The sequence below is a fragment of the Acomys russatus genome, chromosome 20 (genome assembly GCF_903995435.1).
Source record: "Acomys russatus chromosome 20, mAcoRus1.1, whole genome shotgun sequence".
Classification (NCBI taxonomy): Eukaryota; Metazoa; Chordata; class Mammalia; order Rodentia; family Muridae; genus Acomys; species Acomys russatus.
The window spans coordinates 57,681,911-57,704,553 of NC_067156.1; the positions used below are offsets into that span (position 1 = coordinate 57,681,911).

At 35.0% G+C, this 22,643-nt stretch overlaps 1 protein-coding gene across 1 annotated transcript in view; it reads right to left on the reverse strand.

Annotated features, from left to right (window-relative positions):
* Nucleotides 1-22,643, reverse strand: part of Dcc (DCC netrin 1 receptor) — a 1,118,465-nt gene that overhangs the window by 274,404 nt on the left and 821,418 nt on the right. Inside the window, exons 10-12 of the mRNA XM_051163583.1 lie at nt 11,121-11,269; nt 9,444-9,582; nt 5,892-5,941 (exon numbers count right to left, since the gene is read on the reverse strand). Coding sequence (XP_051019540.1) covers nt 5,892-5,941; nt 9,444-9,582; nt 11,121-11,269 — 338 coding nt within the window. The remainder of the gene's footprint in view (nt 1-5,891; nt 5,942-9,443; nt 9,583-11,120; nt 11,270-22,643) is intronic.

Here is a 22,643-nt window from a genome sequence, read left to right on the forward strand (position 1 = left end):
CATGTTCTATCACAATTACTAATTCATCTAGCCCAGTGTTACTTCCTTTTTCTAGAATTATCTAAAATAGTTCCCTGCTCTGAGGACCTTATATTCCAATCATGAGGCAGTGAGAAGCATTACATACTACAGCTCAAGCATCTGGAATCTTTTCTTCACTCTCCATTTTCTTAGCACCGTGGAACTGCCTTATCCACAGTTAACTGCACAGGTCCCAAACCTACAGATGATAGAAAAAATCCTGACTCTTAGTTGCTGCTCAAAAGCTCACCTTCTGCCTGGGTCCTAACTTCACAGAGATCAAAGATCATTTGAAAGCAAGATTTATGTTGTTTTGATTATTTTACTTTATTTTTCTTTATATCTCTGCTCATTATTAAACTTGGTGCCCAGACAGAAAGTGATCAACAGCCATAGCCTATTATCAAGTCCCAGTGTCATTTCTCTGGGTTGTTATGGGTATATAAGTGAGCTTTTATAAGGTTCAGAGGACTTTGGAGAGTAGGGGTAATTAAATAATTCATTGACGTTATCATTCCTCATTATTTGTCATATTCCAGTACCCCTATACCTAATTTTACTTTTGTAGGCAATTTAAAGGCCAACATTATAATTGTTAGCTTTAATTGTTGACTTGATGACGACTATATAGAACCCCTTGGGATGAGGGTCTGAATGGGGAACTCCCTAGATTACATTGGATTGTGGCCACGTCTGTGGAATATTTTCTTAATTGTTTTAGCTCAGATGGGAAAATCTTTTCTGACTGCCCTAAGTACTATTCCATGGGCTTTGCACTAAATGAAAAGTAGAGGGCCAGAAAATACTAGAGTGCATGTGAACCCACTGCTCTCTGCCCTCGACTGTAGATGTAATGTGACTCCTTCATGTGCCTGTTGCGGTATGGCCCCTCTGTAATATACTGTAACATGCAATTGGGAGCACAATGAACCTTCCTCTCTTACACTGCTTGTGTGTGAATACTTTACTAAAGCAATAGATAAACAAAGACAATGAGCCTCCTTGCTTTCCAAACCTTTTAACACTCTTAACCTCTTTCCCATCAACAACAAAAACCTACCAATACTTTGACCACAGTATAACAGCAACCAAGAAAGATAAGTATAATTTTAGTATTGTTTCATTTTAAATGTGGCCACAATCATCAATTCTCAGTCAATATTGCCCAACAATTATCCAGCATAAAAATATCAGCACGAACCACTATAACTTGAGATAACCACTGGCACTCTTTTCCCATACTAAACCACTCACTACTATCTTGTGCAAGCCATTATACTGTGATTATGACCTTTTTCTGCACCAGTCATTTTCACAGCTTCAGGAGACTAGTGTCTACTCTACTCTCCGCTCTTTCTCCACACAACAGGACTGAACTGACTGTATCCTTCTTTATTTACTGGATCTTATGCCATTGTGTCTACAAATAGGATGGCATACTTTTCCCATGCTATTTTCTGCATGGCTACTTTCCCTTCTATTGGGTTATTTCTAGAAATTGTAATATCTCGTACATTTGTATTCAAAATGGCCAAAATGATCAAAACAATAAAATTTCTCTAAAACATTCCCTCCACTTCTATGAAACACAATTCCCAAACAACATTAATTCTGTTCAGTCTCTAGACAGTATTCCATTGTTAACCCTTTCCATGGCAGTCATTTTATGGTCAGGATTTAACTATATCTATCAGCAGCACAGGAAGGCTTAACAGTTCCTTATTATATAAAATGTTTCTACTATTTACTAATATAGGGCCACCTCACCTCTCCCTCTCATATTTCCTTTTAGATGACGAATCTCTACACATTATTTGTGTCAAATTCTGTCTTCAAATCATTTTCACCAAGAACACTGCTTTCCTCTGAGCTTGCACAAAGCTCATCCATTCTGCACTGATGGCTTAGTTCCTGTGTTATCTCTTTCTACATCCTCTAAGCCATTCTCTATGAGGCTGGGGTGTCTCATTTTTTCAAAGAACTTATCAATGTCTTGGGTTAATTGTTCAGTTGTTTATGATTCTATTATCTTGCGTCAAATATAAATAAATCCTAGAGGATAATGATGTGTGATTGCCTTTCTTAAAAGTTTGGAGTTGATACTATGGTAATCATTTTATGACCAACACTTACAGGTTTAAAAGTCATAAATTAAATATAGTTGAATTGATGAGCACACTGCTAGGCACAAAATGCCTGCTGCCCTTCACTGACTTCCTCTGGTAGGTGCTCATTCAACACGAACAAGAATGTTGACTCCAATTAGTCATATCAGTCTCTTAAATCTCACATTAAACTACTTGCATTTATATAGTTTAAACATATTTAAACCTACACCGGTGAATGTTTTTATATAACTGGACATTTTACAATCTCCAGAATGAAATCATTCCGTGCCTTCACGTACTGGCGGGATTGAACCTATTCATGTTCCCTGACTAATCAACCATCCCAACTATAAGGGTAACTTCCATAAGCTAAATTAAAATCATAGACCTTATCACTAGACCTAGGTTCATTTAATTTAAGCCTATTATTAAACCTCCCTCTCTTAAAAAAATGTATGACTTTGAAGGAAATCTCATTAAACCCCATGGAAAGGCTAAAGCAAGTTCTGACTGCAGAGCCAACCAGAAATGGAAACATTAGAGATGTGTATGATGGAGTTTAAATTACAGGGGATAAAAGAAATAAACCAAAGCTCTAAAGAGAGTGACTCTGTTATATATTTTAATCTTTTTGCACAAATCCCCTGTGTACATATACTAAATAGCAATGGTTACAACAAATTTGGAAAGGGAAAATATGTATCAAATTTTAATGCACCAACAACCCTTAAAATATATATATTTAAGTGTATAAAGCATCAATAGTGAGACAATTCTATGAACCCTTTACTAAGCTCTGCTTGCATGAATCAAAAGTTCATAAAGTCATTGAGATTTAAGCACGTATGAAAGTCATTGCAACTTATATTAGACATCATAAGGAGATCTGTGAGACCTGTTTAAAAACTCCAGGATTCCTCTTCTCTCAGCATCAACTGGCCACTTCTAGTTCCTCATTTAGCATGGGACTATGTAATATTTCTCCTGTACACATTGTAACATCCATAGTTGTCATTATACTGGTCTTGTTCTGGCAACCAAATTGCTGAAATCTCATTTGCACAATTCCTCTGCCATGCTGAGGAGACACTATCAAACAACATGTGTCTGGTTCTTAAAGTCTTGCTCTTTTTCCCTAGCCTTAGGTACAAAGGTTGAACTGCACATGGATCTGGAGGTTAAAAAAAACAAAAAACAAAAAAACTCTTGCACAGAATATTTGAACTCTGGTGGTTAGCATGAACCCACATGTATTCACACACAGGAGGACTAATTAAAGAAGAAATTATAAATTTGTGTGAGTGCATGGGAGGAGCTTGGGAGTAGAAGATGGAGGAGGGAGCATATAAATTTTACAGATATACATCTTATCTAAGATGTTCTTAAAAATCCATTGCTAATTGGATACGCAAACTTCTGTAACCATTATAGAAATCAGTGTAGTGGTTTCTCAGGAGGCGGGCAATAGATTTAACATATGAACTAGACACATAAATCTTAGACACATACCCAAAGAACTTTCCATTCTACTACACAGTCACATGCTCAACCATGTTCCTTGCTGCTGCATTCATAATAGAGAGAAAGTGGAAACAGCCTAGATATTTATCAATAGACAGATAAGGAAAATGTGATACACTTGCACAATGGAATATGATGTGTCAGATATGTTTTAAAAATCCTAAATTTCTTAGGTAAATGGATTAAACTAAGGGAAAAAATCCTAAGGGAAGGTAACTAAGACCCCAAATAATGAATATAGTATGCATTCTCTTATATATGGAAGTATGCTTTTAAGCCTTTGTTAGTCATGCTACCTACTATTGGAATAACCACAGAGGTTAGGTATAAATAATTAAGAGCAAGTAAAATATCACCAAAGAAAAGAAAAACATAATATATAATTAGAAATTGGGAGCATGGAGCAGGAGAAGAGGAGTGAAGAGGGAGTTAGGAGAGAGACTGTAGAAGCTTCCAAAAATAGATACATATATTAAATGCATTTAAATGAAATCAAATAATGAGAGAAACAAAGCCTAACTGAAAACCTTCAGTACCCAGACTGGGTCACATATAATTGGGCTGACAAAAAGAGGTCCTAAGGAACCATCAAATAACTCAGACTATTGTTTTTTCTCAAGTAACTAATGCTAAGGCCCTATTGCTGAAAAAAATACCTGTGTATCTCGTTGAAGAAAGAGAAGTTGAGCTAATGCCTACCTAGAGTCTCCCCAACCACTGACTAGTGGTCATGATATTGACATTCACTCTGCATGGCTACAATCGGATGAAGATAAACATCAACTCTGATCCAAATTCTTTGATCCAAGATGGTGACCTGCCTGAATGAAACACTACTACAATAGTGGCCAAAAGGTAGAGAAATAACCAATCACTACCTGATTGAATTTAATGTCTACTCTTTGAGATGGAACCCATCTTTGACCCTACTCAGATGTCCAAGAATCTGAGACTCGATAGGCTATGGACCCAGAAGAAACTCAAATATTATTGTCCTGTTAATATAAATGACTCCAAAGGATATTCCCTTATACACATAGGTCAGTGTCTCACTCAGCCATCATCAGAGAAGAATTTTCCTCATGAGATGGGAAATAATACAGAGACTTACAACTAGATAATGTGCAGAGACTCAGAGTCCTTGGAACACTCAGTTCTAAATGGTATGTTTTCATCCAACCCCTCTACTCAGGGCTCAAGGGGCTATTCAGAAAGAGGTAGAAAGAGGATAGGAGACAGTGTCTCTCAGACAAATAGGACTTTGCTACATATGAACTCACAGAGACTATGCCATCATGCACAGGGCCTGCTCAAGTCTAATCTAGAAAGAGTCCAACTCTGAGACTGAAAAGTGAATATAAGCTCTTGATTCCAAACAAGACACGATATCCAATGCACAAATGTTTTCAAAGGAAAAAAAAAATAGTTTTCTTCACAGACTCCTATGTGTATATAAACAACACTTAAGGGTGGAGTTCATGCCCAGATGTACATGACCAAAACAAAACTCAGTTGGGTTTTTGTAATGTTTTTCTTACCTCACTGTTCTTTTGCTTGTATATTATGGATTCAAAATAATGGTTTTTACATGTTTTATTTATTTATTTATTTATTTATTTGTGTGTGTGTGTGTGTGTGTGTGTGTGTGTGTGTGTACACGAATGCACGAGCACACACATGCATGTATTGTGTATTTTTTTCTTTTTCACTATTGTATTTATTCATTTAATTCTGGTTTGTTTGTTTTCTTTATTTCCTTGTTTGTTTTCTAAAGAGAGAAAAAAGAAGGCATAGAGTAGAAAAGTTGGTGAGAGCATGTGGGAAGGACAGGTGAGGAGATGTGTGAGGGAGAACAGATATCAAAATATATTCTATGAAATTTAAATTGAAAATTAAATTACAAAATTATTATAAACTTAATATTGCTTTAACTTCATCTGAATTAAAATAATATGATCAAATACTATATATATTTATTAGTCAATATAGATAGAAATAAGCTTGATTCATGTTAAAAGAGCCCTCAAGCACTCTAATACCTAATAAATCAAATTTACTGGCTGAACAAAAGTTCTTTCGAGTATGTAAGTCTGGTTAATGAACATGTACAACCAAATACCACTCACTTTGTCGCCCCAGAACATTCTTTTATACAGGAAAACATCCGGTACTTACTTGGCAGTATGGTGAGCAGAATATATGCATAATAGATAATAAAGTAATAACCATTGGCTGACTTACCCTTGAATTAACCACTTCCAGTGAGATGTTCTGAGGTGGCGCACTTGGCACTGAAAGGAATCAAATAAGGTGTGAAGGTTACTGCCAACGGCTTGCAAAAGAAATTATAGCCACTGATGAAAAGAGAAAGAGTATCTTTTTCAAATTTTATACTGAGAATTCAGCAAGAGAATGCAAGCAGGTGGCCCTTCTCAATATTCCTAGAGAGAAGAAAAATAAATACTTGTTTATTTTTGTCTCATGGGGTGGGTCAGTTAATTATCCATCTATGAAGCCCCCAAAACTATTTTTGCTAAAGAGCACCAGCTGCGATAGCAAATATTGCCATCTAATTACAGCTCTGTGATAACTTTCCTGGCAGAACCTATGAAAACACAGGGGAGATTTTCTAGAGTGGCTTTTAAGAATTATCATACTGTGAATTAAGGTTTTATGGTAGAATGTGTCATTGTACTAGCTACCTGGGTTGCTTAATTCCTATAATGCAACCATTACTGTCTCCTAGAGAGTGAACAGAAGGAAATGCTTCCTCATTTCTTTGGGTATTTCTAATTAAACTTGTATGACAAAGAAGCAAACAGGTTCCCCAATAGTGTTGACCCATAGATTTTTTTTTTTTAAATAAAAGAGCAGTTTATTTTTCTTTAGTTTTTTTTCCAGCTATTTCATTATTTATTCCTGCATTTAAAATTTCTAATATATTCATGCTAAAATGAACATATATGGTGCAGTTTTGATGTATCCTTTTTAAAAATACTAATATGAGACATGTATAACAAAATGAGACATGTTTAAATACTGAATGTCATCTCTTTATTTCCTAGATCACATGGCTTGAATCTGCTGCCATTTTTGTTGTTATTGCTGTTGGTTACTTGTTTGGGTTTAGGGCGTTTGGTAATTTGAGGGCCTCCCTGTGTATCTAGGATGACAGAGAACTTGCTTTCTTCAAGTTCCTGTCTCCTTAGATCTGGAATTACAGGCATATATCACACACGCAGGTTTTCTGACACTTTCTTTTAACTTAGTTTTGAACTTCGTAAAGCGTATATGGCCATACCATCCTCAATGTGCCCAATCTTGTCTGAATTTTGGTCTGCATTTTGTAAATAAGAATTAAGAAATGATGGGAAAATGGATGATGGCTTTCACAACAAGGTAAAGATAAATATTAGTTATAACAGTAATGAGCATACACCTACACTTAGTTTGCTCATGAAATTTTCTTTCTACTCTTGGGTGTAGACCTGCGGATAATTATGTTTATTTAGAACAGTTAATAATGACCATGCAATGCAAGTATTTTAAGAAAATATTTTGGAAAAATATATAACTACATAGCACCTAAAGTTAAATAATTTGAAAATGTCAGAATGTGGTTCATTGCTAATCAGTGACATAGTAGGGAAAAGGAACAGAATGAAAATGTACGCCTGTATCCAGAAAATATATTAAAATATAAGTGACAGCTAATATTGATAAAGGTATGTAAAAAAAACTTAGCAGACCTGGAGAAACATTAGAATAATGCCTTCAGGAAATAAATATCTCACATCTAATTTTGTCATATACATTTTTATATGTATCAGTATATAGTCTATGGGATGTTTTTCTTCAACTATTATCCTCTTTAAAACACAGATACATTTATATATAGTTACATATTAAATTAGTAGTCTCCAAAATGGAAAAGCCCAACAATTCACTTTTATATAAAACGTTTGTGAAGTATTGGGTGCAACTGTCTGATTAAGCCAACACATTTTATAAGTTGGTAGAAACATGAAGGTCGACATAAAAAGCTATTCTATAAGTTTAATGGAATAAAAAAAGCTGAACACATATTGGCATACACAATGAATATTAAACTCTGATATCTGTGTCATTCATTCTTTTAGTGTGTGCATAGATTAGCATATTTAATTTTTACTTATTATACAAAATATCAAAGGAGATCAATGCTGTGAGACTGAGGAATTGAAAACAGGAGAGCATTCAATGTCGCTGCATCCATCTAAATGCGATACCTGACCTCAGCATGAAATAGCTTCAGCAGAGAAGAGACAATATGTGATGAAGTAAACAGAACTGGATAATGCCAAGATGGAAGCCAAAAAACATAAAGGTGGTTACAGATGAGGTCAGGATGCCCACACAGAAGGCCCTCACAGCCCTTCATTTCTCTTATTAAGTGCATCTAATAAAGACAAGTCAGCATTTTCCCAACAACTATATTTACTTGGGGTTATAGTCATAGCTCCTTTTAAGATGACAGTTTTCTAGGCACTGCAGCATTTCCAGAGGATAAATCTTGGACTAATGAGTAACAATCTATTTTTCTCACTTATGACATTTAAAATCAAAGTAGAGAATAAGGCTGCAGTATTACAGTTCAGAGTGTGAATGAAATCTACATAAATTATGTAAAATATTCATTTTCATTTGTTTTTCTTTTATTTTGGTAATTATAAGCTATGAAGTAATTTATTCAGCCACTACACATTCCATTCTGTCTCGAATAACAGAATCAGATGATTGGGTAGAAGAATTACATTAAAATTAATACTGAAGTGGTCTAACATTAAAATACCATTTTAAATGAAATTGCAAATGAGTATCACTCCTGTGTTATCTTTGGAATATTCTTAAAAACAGGCAAGGCTTTCATTCTGCCATTCACAGTCTGTGAAGTGTCCATGTCGATATTTTCCCAGTTAAAGAATGTTACATCAAGAATCAGAAATTGAAGACATTATAAATAAAAAATAATAAATAAATAAACACACTAATAGGGAAACCACAGGAGCTGAAGCTGGCTCTAGGTCTTCTCTTGTATTCAAAGGAGCCATCTCTACAACATACAATACATGCCTGAATCTCCATAGCCCCATTCAAAACCATATACTTGCCTGTAAATTTTATTAAATTTCCCAGGCTTTAATTATCATTTATCCCTTTGGTAACCAGTCTCCTTCAACACTATTCAGTTTAATATTCATTAAGATTTCTTCCTCCTTTTATATCTTTGAAAAGTATGCCTAATCTTCATTTGTTAGGCAAGATAAAATGAAGGTGTGCATGTTCATCCAATCTTTTTGTTTTAAGCGTGTGCTTATTTAACAAATATCCTTTGGGTATATATTCTAGTTAAGTGACATGGTCCATCATTTATACTTTTACTAATTGCTGCCTTTTAAAATATGATAAATGAAAGAAATGTCCCCATCAATACTATTCGACACATATAATAAATATGCTTACTTTGGAACATCTGTAATAACAAACACATACACGCACAAGCATCATTGGAACGTTTACACAGTAGCCACAGTTTGGGAATTAGCCATTCCTCCAGACCAATTCAGTTTATCTGAATCCCAAACTTAAATTTGAGTACAGTATTATGAATATGTTGTTTGCATTTTAAATGTATGATAAAATATCACAAAGAATATTAGTTCAAAAACCCTTACAACAGAATCAATAATATATATGCAGTTTTTTTCATTTCATAGTAGAAAAGTGAATAACATTTGACTGTTTATCACTTACCATCTGACAGTGTAACCACTGTTATATCGTCAGTAGATACTCCTGGCCCATAACGATTATAAGCTAGGAATCGGAGAGTATATTCCGTGAATTTTTTCAGGCCCTCCAGTTTATAAGATAGTCCATCAACCTCTATATTCTGGAGACATAAAATGCCAGAATCATTATTAAGGAAGCACATTAAAGCAGAAATGGCAGCCGTTCTGTGCAATCAGTGAATTGAATGTTAGACACTTGCTCATAGAAGCACACTCTAGCCCTTTAATGAATTGCTGTAAAACCATCCTTCTGTCACATACTCCCCCACTAAAGTCAAAACTACTCTACAGATTCTGTGTTAAAACGTCACCATGCGATTTTTATAGTCATTAAGTTTTGATGTGTTTAACACTACCCAGAGCACTGAATAATATGGATACTCCACTCACAGCAAAACCTTGGTAGGTAGAAGGGACAGAGATTCATCCCTGTGCCCCAAATTAAATAAGTCATCAAGAAATCACAGATTGTCATTTGCTTGATACATTATATCCACAGACACTGAAATTCTCACACACTTTGCCACCAATTTTATGTCCCTAAATGTTGTGCTGTTGACTGAAACTATCAGTATTCACAAGTGCAGAGGGGAGGTGCTAAAGGTCATTGAGAAAATCAGAGCCATTGCTTCCTTAAGGAGATGTCATTTAGTTTTACATGATGATTCCCACACCACCACTACCAACATTGGGCAATATAGCTCTTGAGTTTATTAAAATGAGCTACAGAAACACTTGTTTAAAATTGAATGGGAAACATAGTTTAAAAGTAAGAGAATGACATGAAAACAGACATGAAAAAATAGAGTTTTTATAAGAGCAGTTCATCCACTACTATCTTTAAAAAAACCACTAAGGAGTAGGCCTGAAATATGACTACTTATGTCTCTGGCAATTTAAAATGAAAAATCCTGGTCTGGCATTATTGTATATAGTAGCATATTGTAACCTTTATAAATAATATCTGAAGACCACTGTCCTCCATCCTTTACTCCTCTCTCTCTCTCTCTTTATATATATTTATATATATATATATATTTAGTAGTAAGAATCTAAATATTTATATATGACTATACACATACATTATTAAATATTATTACTAATAGTGACTTGTTTATCCAAAGACTTATTTACTGTTACTCTACTTGAAGAAATAATTTGTCTCTTTTTAGATTTCTATTAAAGCCATTAGTTAAAACTGAAAAGCCAAATGAAGTTGAGGAACTTAAACTTCTAAGAGTAAGTTTGATAAATTGTTGGTCACAGCATGAATGTGAAGAGAAAACAGAACAGTATAAAATATCCAAGAGCAGAAAGAGATTCTTGGATAAGGCCACTAAATGCAAAGCATATCATTCTTAGGGTACAGGATATGATTACCCATCCTGACCCGAGGCACTATAGTCAAAGACCAAACCAGCATTCCCAATATGAACTTCGCCCCACTGTCCTTTGCCCTTTCATCAGCACAGTGCAATGAAATGGATGAAAATTTGCAATAGCAAGTACTTGAAACTAACCAGCTATTCAATGACCAATCTAAATAACAAACTTATATCAAGATCTGGCGAGTGCCCCATGTCTTTGTCCCTAAAGACATTCAGGAGATGGAAGGCATGGAGCTCACTTCTTTACCCACCTGTTCTTTTCCTGTGGACACCTCAGTGCAGAATAATCTGTAACCTTGGACTGGACCATTTGCATAGGCAGGGGGTTCCCATGTAATAAGAATTGAGGTAGGTGAGGTAGATACAGCGTGCAGGTTTTCGACTGGCCCTGGAACTTGCACTGTACATAAAAGAAATTGATGCAAATCAGACACTTGCATTATCAAAATAACTATACTCTGTTTAGATCAAGAAAATATGGGAATCAGCACTGCTTCTAGAATTGCATGAACAACAATGGTAATATATAATATGAAAGCACAATAATGAAAATTTTATAAACAATTTTGTTTCGAGAGAAAAATTACATAAATTGAATTGTCCATTTCATTTTATATATAAAGAGGTGGAATAGAGTATAAGTGATTTGGATAATGAGATTCTTAATCTAAATCTAGATATGTTTCCATTCTGCAAGATTTTGCATGTATATTGCTAATAGCTGCAGAAGAAAAAAATTACAATTAGTATCTTTGAATATTATCATTCCATTTATTCAAATAAACAGCACACCTATGCATAATTAATTATATTTTCATTAGGTCAGCAATTTATCATGTAGCTGATTCTGGTTCTTTTAACTTTTGTAAAGGATGTTTTTCAATTTAACTTTTTCATTTTCTCTCATAGTCATTACTTAATCAAAGATAAAAATAATTTGTTTACTAATTAAATTAGATAGAACAGAACTATTATTCTTAATCAAAACACTTCTGTTCAATTCTGTCTGTAGAAAATTTCAGATTTCTCTATAAGTAGTTCTCTCTGGTTTTGCATCTTGTATTTTACAGAATAGATTCCTACATTGTATTATCTATGATTTGCTATTGCCCTCAATTGTTTTTGTGTTCAAATTATTGCAGAGATGACTGTGAGATTTTCATGACATTACACAAGCTGTCCATGTAACTTCACTTATTTAAGTCTCTCTCTCTCTTTCTCTCTCTCTCTCTCTCTCTCTCTCTCTCTCTCTCTCTCTCTCTCACTGGCATGATATTGTCCTGGATTTTCTTGATTTTGGTCCTACTTTTACAATAAGACCCTTTTCTAAATCTTTCTGGTTCTTTTTAGTGGGTAACAGTACTGAACACTAATGTAGTGTTGTCATTGCTGTTTGCATGTCCTCCGGGTCCTTTTGGTGAACAGTGCTAAGAAACATGCCTATACGCACACACACACACACACACACACACACGTATACTCATGTTAACATATATGCATATACACACATGCATGAGCAGCACACATTCCCTTTGTGTTCATTTCAGAGCCATTCCAGTCCAATGACCACTTTTCTGTGACAGTGTTCTACTCTGTACACATAAATCAGGAAGTATTCACTGCTGCAAATAAGAGAATTTCACCTTGTGTCACAGTTTATAATAGAGTAAACAGAATTGCATTTTAAGAATTCAGACATTTTACTTCAGAAAAATAGAGAAATACAACAAAACATGTCCACTGATACCCAACAACTTACCCATAGTTCAACATTTTAAAGAATAGCAATAGAAACAAAATTTGCATATCCATTTATGAGTACTTAAATATTTATGTAACAATGCAAATAGTTCAGGAATGTTCTATTTTCCAGTTACAACTTGTTATTACTCAAATGAGGAAAGTAAAGGACGGAGCCAAACACTGGTGACTTGGTTAATATGTGTGATGAATATACAGTGGTTAATATTTTGAGACAGGTTTTAAGGATCTCAGTCTTGGTTTCCCAGGTGTAAACAAATCTAACAGCCAGAGAGACTGACACATATGTTCTAGAATAGAAGAGGAACTGATTTTAGTTAGTATCTGTTCAGTTCTCTCAAAATGTGTTGGTAAGAAATATTCCAAATGCATTCTATGTTTTAATGAACAGATTTTTTTTTTAATGAAGTGGCTTTTCACCTTACTCATTAGGTGCTGGGTGGCAACTCTGCAGAAAAACAGAAAGTGTTAGGAATGGGTGTTACACATATTTTGGGATTAGAGCTGTGCTATGAGAAGTTATGGATCTGTTCTCTGTGTTCAGTGAGGCACATGAGAATTTGATGGAGCAAGCTGAGAACTCTTCCTATCAGATCAAAAGCTGTGCAAAGAAAAGAGAGAGAAGGCTCACATCCAGATGTCACTTGTGGAAAACAATTATCAACTTTTCAGGAAGCCAAAAGAATATTGAGGGTATGGAAGCACGGGTATAAGATGTCACGTTAATAGGCATTTCCAGCAGGCATTGTAAGGAAATACACTGTAGGGCTATATGTAGCTGAAGGTTGTGAAACTTGAGATTAAAATAATTGATCTCAGCTGTTGCTACTTCCTCTCATAGGGTTTCTGGTGAAAATATGCAAAACACTATCTAGAGTCACTTATAATGGAAGTAACAGGTTATACACAAAACTTACTGCACAGGAATTGTTTTAGAAAGTTGTGTCACATGAGTATCCTCAGGTAAAACTACCAACCCTGTCATTAGTGAGTAACCTAAAGCATAATATGTCATGTAGCCATTATTGATTAGACAATACAACCTATTAGTTAATACAAGTGATGCCTTTAGAAACATGATGGGAATAAGGTCAGACTACGTATCTATGTGTCTATGTGAGACTGTGTGCTTTGTAATTGATATTTATCTGTCTTCAATGCTGTCAAATGCAGAACATCAGGTTGTTACTACCCTAATTTGGACCTCGTTGCCATGGATAGTGTCAGCCCTCATCATTTATACATCAGTTGCATTTGTCTACATTGCTAATGGGCATTGGACACTGCTCAGGGAAGGCCTGGGCATGGACTTTCAAGAGAATTCCAAGAAGATCTAACAGACATCAGAAGTGCCAAGGACCAGTGAGAACATTTGTTTCAAGAGCTTCACTTACTGCCAGACAATGCAGAACATTTTCTTTGCTTGGGTGGAGCCTCAATACTGTCTTTTATCTTAAGACATAATTTGTGGTTTTCTAATATGAAAAGGGTATGACTGATATTCTCTTATATTAAAGACAAAGCATTACAGCTCTGTATTACTGAATGTATTTATATATCAAAGGTTTTAATCATAGTTTTCATCAAAACTTCAAAACTCTGATTGAGATTAAAATATTGTTCTTCTAAGTAAATTATTCCCTAGTGACAAACTCTGGGATTCACTTGGGCTTAAAATGTTTATTTTTCATAAAAGCGCTATAACTTCATACCTAAGAATTTTATAACATTTTCCTTTTGAATTATAGCCGTGTGTGCGTATAATATATTTTTCTTTTGAGATATAGGCATATATTTATATGTACATGCAAATGTATGCAAAACAATTATGCTTGTATTCAGGTGCTTATCTAGCAATATATAGAAATATAATTTATGTGGTATCACATAGGTGATATGGTCATATGAAATTCAAGGAAAAGATAAACTAAAAGGGAACACTCACAAATGTTCCAAAACCTGTATTAGATGTGAAATCAATGCAGTTAACAGCTTCAGCCTTCCATTTCATTACACTTTACTATGTCATTCAAGAACCTTAATGGGCTTAACTGCTCATCATTCCCAAGATGTGTTTAATAGCCCCTACTGATCCCCTTGGACAATAATTTTGTGGCACGCTGCATCTAATTTCTTTCCATCTCAGTTCAAGTTATCTATTTCTTCAAATAATGAAATGACTTTAGGACAGAGGCATAGTCTACGCAAGTAACTCATCAATCAATGTCAGTCTAACCAAGTATATTTTAAATTTTCAATATTGTATTACAGTAGAAATTCTATATAACACCCATATCTAAGGACTAGTTAGATAGCTACAGTGAAGTAAATGAAATATATTAGATGTCACTCTTTGCATTGAGAAGAGGAATTTGTGTTTATATGTGGTTGCATGTATTATAGGATAACAGAACATTTTAAATAAGATTTTGTTGTATATTAACCTTCAAGTGACATATTAGTCAAATCTTTAATAAAAATCAATCATGTGTAATACGAACATATTAAGGACAGAATGAGAGGGAGAAGCAATCATGGATGTGAGAAAAGGAGAACGAAGAAAGAGGTAGTAAAGATAAAAAGGAAAAGAGAGAGGGAGCCATGGATTAATAAATTTCAGTAAAATGATTATAGATGGCAGAATGACAGACAGGAAGTATGGTATTCTTGTCCCTAATTGGGCTACTACGTGCACTTGTTATTAAGGAATTAATGAACTCTCCGTTGGGGGTTGCATTGTGTCAAAACTATAAATGAATATTTGAAGGTGTGTGTCCATAGTTTCTGTTGTCTGGGTTCATGATTTTGTGAATGGTAATGACTAATGTGTTAAAAACATCTCAGGCTATTTTCATTCTAAGAAGTCAATGATTTACTCTCATAAAATTACAGTGAGTTAATTTTTAATTACGTTAGGATGTGAAATGATGATCTTCAACTCTTACTTATTATTCTTATCATTTTATTTATGAGTGCTTTCATGTATGTGTGTGCACCACATGTGTACCTGCCATCTTTAGCTATCAGAAGAAACTGTTCAATCTCCTGGAATTTAGACTTACAGGATTTTGTGAGCCGCCATGGGGGTGCTGGGTACTGGACTCATGTCCTTTGCAAGAACAATAGGTGCTCTCAAAGGCTCAGCCATTTCTTCAGACCCATCTTCAACTTTGAATCAAAGTCTAGTGTTAATAAAGTTGATATGCTTTTTATAATAGATCTTTTTTAACTTTTAACCCTGAGCATTTTAGTTCATCTTGTTATATGCAAAACTATTTCAAGGCTTGTATTACGTTTGTGAGCAAGAACTCATAAAGCACTTGCACATCTCTCCTCGTATACTTGATTTTTTTTTCCTTGTCATATCTGGCTACAGTGTGCTTTCCTGAATCCCTAAAGCCTATTTTTTAATTTAGCCTGTTTTCTAAAATATTAGAAGAATCAAACATCTTTCTAAACAAGAATACAAATCTAAAGGTTTCAAGGAAATGCTTTAGGGGGATAAGGTTATGCCACAGCCCTAAGAGCTGAGGTCTTTCAGCCATTACACTGATGGTTCTCAGCTGGGAATCTGAAATGAAGACAGATGTTAGTGTCAGTGAATATGGAGTTGAATATCTGAATATTATGGGTTTTTTTCTTTTAAATGACTGTAAAGTACAATGAGTTCTAATGTTCCTAAATTGTCAATTTAACAGCTATTACTCTTGAAGAACCAAAGAAATGCCTTATTTTGAAAAAATTTATTAAAAAGGCATTGTATGTGTTGTCATTCAAATAATGACCTATAAGTCATATACCCTCAAGTCAGGACAGAAAACCAAAGATGAATCTCTGTATCTGCCTAATAATTTAGAAGTGATTTGAGGATGAGTTTTAAAGATGATAATGAGGAATAAGTAATCATCTGCAGTGATCCAAATAGTTTTACACACAAGATTTCTCTCCTGGTAGCAGAAATTTCTACTGCCAATGATTTCCTAGAAGAATGTTTCATATGCAAGTCATTTCTGAAACAACTCACAGTTATTGATAATAAAGTGCATGCTTTGATTGCCTCTTGATTTTTTTAATCCTGTAGTTAACAGCTTTAGTGATATTTCTGTGAAATCTATTTCTATTTTGTACAGGGAATGCAACATCAGAAAGCCTAGTGTCAATGTAATTATCACTATGATGAATTTTGACTGAACTACATGCACTTAGGAGATATGATGGTAATTTGTCAAAGAGGAAGCCAAAAATACTGGTTAAGCTTCTAGTGAGAAACCACAGGAGTGTTAAAGATTTTGCTTGAAGAAAACAATTATTATCTTTTCATTTTGCTTTTTGTTTTAATAGGTACTTTTCTGGTAATGCATAATACACTCAATAGTGTCATTGTGAATTTCAGCAAACATAAATAGTGCACAGATACAGCTTCATAAGAATATACATGGTGTGCGACATGTCTAACATACAACTTATGTATTACTTAGAGATAGTCAAGGAAATGTGGTTATATATATTTATGTAAATATATTATATTTAAACATATATAAAACACTTTGTATAGGGAGTGCAACATCAAAAGGCCTACTGATGATGTAATTATCATTATAATGAATCTTGACTGAACTATGCATATTTAGAAGATATGAAGGTAATTTTAAAAGGAGGAAGTATAAAACATATATGTGTGTGTATATATAACATATAAAACATATGCCTGTATATACCTAAGTAATACATAAGTTATATGTATTATATGTATATATCTATGTGTATACACATATGCAAACACAAATACATATACTAGTTCAATATGAATAGCCCTAATGGGTCACACTAAAGATGAAGTAGCCTAATAATTACATTGATTAAGGTGTACGACAACAGGATATAAATTTCTAGGAAGATACCTCAAAAATTTGACTTCGACAACCAACTATTACCATATCTGCAGTCAATATGTAATTTATGTTGATTTTTAATTTTTAAGAATAATGCAAAGAAATGACAAGTGTGCTGAGGATTTTTTGACTCTGTATTAGTTCTCAACTCCTGTGTTGGAGTTCTCATACATTACTTTTTATTTAATAACTGTTACTTAATTCTTTATATATGAATGCTTTGTCTGCATGCCAGTGCACTGTGTGCCTACCTTGTGCCCAATGAAACCAGAAGAGGATGTTGGATCCACTAAGAGTGGAGTTAGGGAAGGTTGTAATCTGCCTTGTGGGTGAAGGATTTTGACCTAGGTCATCTAGAAGAGTAGTCAGTGCTCTGAAGCACTGAGGTATTTCTCCAACCTCCAAGATTGTCACCCATTTAACCTGGGAATTTATAGGCTGTTTTGTGATCTAGAAAAGTTAAGTGCAACATTAAAATGGAGACAAAACTAAATGTCAAGTAACTGTGTTTAATTTTTCAAAATCACATGTGATACTTATATGTCCATGGTAGCTTGAGATAGTCTAAACCTAATTATGCTGATGATCTTAAACCTGATTGTGGAAGTTCAATCAATCTGTAGGACCTATAGCATGGGCTTGGCCTTTTCAGGGGCCTCCTATTCATACCACAGAACTTAAGACTGTGCTGGATAACATAAAAGTGAATTTATTGATCAACCGAAAGTCCAGGAAAAACTTTCCCATTTACAGAGAACTGATCTTCAACAGGGCTGCTAAGGTGATTAGCCCCCAGATGGAAAATTTAGATTCAAGGACAGGCTGTCTCTGAAGTTTAATTGTACTTTTTGTTTTCATTCTTTGTGGTTTCTATAGAAACTGTGGGGTTCTTTGTGGTAGGTGTGTTCAAGGAAAATACCAAAACACAATAAGCAGGTACAAAATACTTAAAGATTCAAAGTAGGCTCTTATAGTACATGGTGAAGGCAGATGACCAAGCGTACAGTATGTCTAGGAATCAATGTAGCAATTGTTAGTCATCAGAAGTGAGAATGCTGAGTCTTTGCCAAAAATATTATTGAAAAACATTCAAGATCTCCATTGGTCGAAAAACAGTGTTTGAGGAAGAAAGAAGTATTTGACATATGTTTGAAAACTTTAATAGGAATGAATTGATGGGTGATGTATGCTGGTTGCCTTCCTGGAACAAGCTGGCAGGGGAGACAGCTATGGCATCTCTAGACAAAGGATTCAGATGTTGGCTTCAAGTAAAATTAGTACAAGTCATTTCAGTTGGAACTAAACGCTAACGAAAGCTCTTTACATGGTAAGGACACAGTCAGTTTTTCACCATGTAGCGGCATGTAATTAAATTGCTGCTTTGTTTTTGCTAAAGGCCATTAGCAATAGAAAAATTTGTTCTACCAAATTTAGAAAACTGTGGTATCACTAATGACACTCAAGGAAAGCTCAAAACACATCTACCATTTTCTAAACATTCTTATTTAAATGTTCAGTTTTAATCAAGTATGATAGTCCTTGGGAAGCTAAGTCAGGAGGATCACAAGGCCCAGCCTATCCTTGGATACAGCCTTTTAAAAAATCAAATAAGTCATACATTTGCTCTCCCAAAAAGTTGAATTTTTAACAATTCAAGTGTCAGGATTCAAACACCTGAGTCCTACCTCCTGACTCTTACCTCCTGAAATAAGATCCTTTCTGCTATTTAAGTAACAATGTATTATGAGTCCAAAACAACACATATACTATGATCATGAGATTTACTGGGGTTGCATGATCATATAAATTTATAGGAGCTTACACAGAAAAAACATCTAAGTAATCCAGTAGCTGCCGTCAGCGCTACCAGAACTAGCATTCCTTGCTCATTTCAAGATTTCTCTTACCTTGCTAGACAAGTAGAGAAAAAATTGTATTTCTCTCTTTCTAATTTCTAGACCTTTAGAAGAACGTGAACCAATATGGCAGATGACGTAAGGCTGAAGAAATGTCTAGTAGAATAGAACAGGAATCCATATCAGGATTAAGTTCATGAATCTCACCTTGCCAAGAAATAGCCTCATCAAAGAGCAGAGATTTGTCTACAAATAAAACCTGAAACTCCCCACCTCCTTGTATAGGTCCATACAGAGTTACTGTCCCTGTTTTATTTCCATAATAGGCAGAGGCCAATTTATTCTTCCATTCCTATAGAGGCATCCTAGGTAGAACACTCAGGAAGCACATTTCCTGGCCTTTGCTTGCTTCACACTGCTTTGAGACCCATATATATTTCAAGATTATATTTCTGCACATAAAAATCCCAGCTCTCTATAAATAGATAAGAATGAGAGACGCAGGTGTCTTCAGCTTATGCACAACCCAGAGTGTTTCCCATGGTGATAATGAGACTAAGTACCAACAGCCTCTCTAGAAGTCAGTTTTTACTGTGGTCAGTGAGGGAGGAATCGATATCTGATATTTGTAGTTTTAATAGAGCTATAAAAGACATGTATAGATTGCTCTTACAAAAGCACCCCACTGCCATTTGTTAGAAGACAAGGAAACAGCAGTCTTTTCCAGACAGCTAAGTGAACAGATTTTTCTACATAACAACAACAACAAAAAAGATCTGACCTTGAAAGATACCATCTCTTTGTGAATGCAATTTATTGTTTATCTGTTTCTGGCCTTTAAATGCTAAGAAACTGCCTTGGGTAAACTGCCTGTTTGGACAAGAGACTATTAAGAAAAATTAAGGGAAAAAGTTAGAACTCTATTATCTTAACATAAGTTTCCCAGAAGTCAAATGTCCTGATACAGCAAATGCCAGAAGGGTCAATTCAATTAATATTTGATAATAAAGGTAAGCAGTAATATGTATGACCTCAGGTGTCACAGCCTGTAGGTCCAAATCCATAAGCTTCACTTAGACTCTGTGAGAAATGTCAAGATTTTAAAAGTCTTTTAACTTGAGTTACCTTATTTTAAATGATGGGGCTTCATTGTAGGTCCTTCTTCACTGTAAAGATTAATGTTAATTTATTCAAAGTTTATAACAAAAATAAAATTCCTGTTAAATATTAACTAAAATTTTAGAGTGTGCCAGAGACTATGATAATTGGTAGGGAACGAAATAGTTCATAGGAACAATAGTCCAAGGAAGCAAGAGGAACCATAGAGAGAATCCAACATAGGCAGATGTGACAAAATGGCTAGAGAATGAGCCAAGTCCTAAAAACCTTGTCTTTTCCATCCTTTAAGATGCACAAAGCAATCGACGGGTTTTACACATTCTAAATTCAACCTACAATACAGAGTAAAATTGAAGGGATTAATGCAGACATTGGAAGCATAGTTGTCCGATGTCCTGGAATCCAAAAGAAAGAAATGAATAGCCTTAGGCAAAATAATGTTTGTGGTGATGAAGAGACAGAAAGATCTAGGAGCTTCCCGAAGGACTTCAGTGGACGAGGGAAGAAAGGCTAGGGAGATTTCAATCATTCCTAAGGGGCTGACCTGCATACCTGGTGACCTGAGTGCTGCTCCCTGAGCCCACAAACACTGCAGCACAGAAAACTGGGCCAGTGTGTGCACACCGTGTCGGGCGGGTGGTTGCCTATCAAAGTGTCCATCCTTTATTATGTTCCCAGTGCCTCGCCATATGCTCCTTGGGCTTCTATCCTCTTAATATAGTCCTAGGCTAGACTGTCTCTCCATCTTTCTTTCTCTTAGTCTCTTGTGTTTCCAGTTCATTTCTCGCCGCATATCTACAGACGGATGCACTAAAGATGCTTAAATGTCTATTTATTTCCTCTGCTATTTTTTTCCTTTTTCCCCTTAGAGATAGCCATTGCTTTTCAGGAGCACCAGCTTGCCATTTCTGGTGATTTTCTTATTGACTTCTTCCCTGTTTCCCTCTAAGTTACATGCTGTAAAGATAAACTTGGATCATTTTTAAGGCATTTAAAATAATTGTACTAACTGATAGATGAGATTGCCCTAAAGTACTTTCCTTTCTGAGCAGTGGATGTAAATATTCAAGTTTCTCTCTTACTCACTTCCCTGATGCTTGGAAAGGAAGGGAGATTAAACATCATTCCCAGACGATTCAACAATAATCGTTTTGGTGACAATGAACCTGGACAGACATCTGACCTTGAATATCCTGAAATTAATATTCACTCTGTGATTCTGCTGACATTTATCTCCAAGAAGCACCTTTAATGCCCTTACACATACATGCGTCACAGAGAAAGACTGATAATCACACAGGGCAGAAAACCTGCCTGTTCCATATCACCAGGAAGCATCTAAAAGGCTCTTGGTCTGTTGACTGAACCACCCCGAGGATTAAGTTTATTTTATTTTCAGTATTCAAAAGATAAGAAGTTTATTAACCACTTGGAAGATCCAGGCTTGTTCGGAGATAGCAGTAGCAGGATGGACTTGGGCAGTAAATCACAGAGGTCGAAGACAGGCATTAGGTAAAACTTAACACAGTGACACTAGCCTCCTGCTGTACATCTGAACAGCTTTCTCTTTCCCTAGGCTGCTGCCTTCCCATTTATTCCCATGAATGAAAAGATAATGGCATCAATTGGAAGGGCATGACTTTAATTTGCATTCAAAGGACACTAATAATCATCTTGAATAAATGGGGACAGAAGTAAGGGAAGTTCTGGTAATGTGTGGAATGCCAGATAAGTTTATCAGAAATTACTTTGGGGAAAAAAGGGCTCTATTCAAATTTCTGATCTCCACAACTTTGACACTTGATTTAATGTAAGACTGACAACCTTTCAAACTTCTCCTTAGCCTGAGTTAGTCACAGAGATACATGTCTAAGTCATCTCCATGTAAAAGAAACATGTGATGCATAAATGTTGATGTGTCACCTAAACCCTATAAATCTTTGGTGAAAAGGTCTAAGTGGTATAAGTAAAATTAATTGTAATACTACACATTTCACTTAGATCTAGTGTGTCATTTCAACTATTGGTAACAAAAATTTAATAGCAAATCTCACACCTTTGTAATACATCTTAGCATACAATTTGTTTTATAATTACAACAATCCTTAATTGAGGAAAGCCAGCATCCAAGTGGTCAGTAGTCACT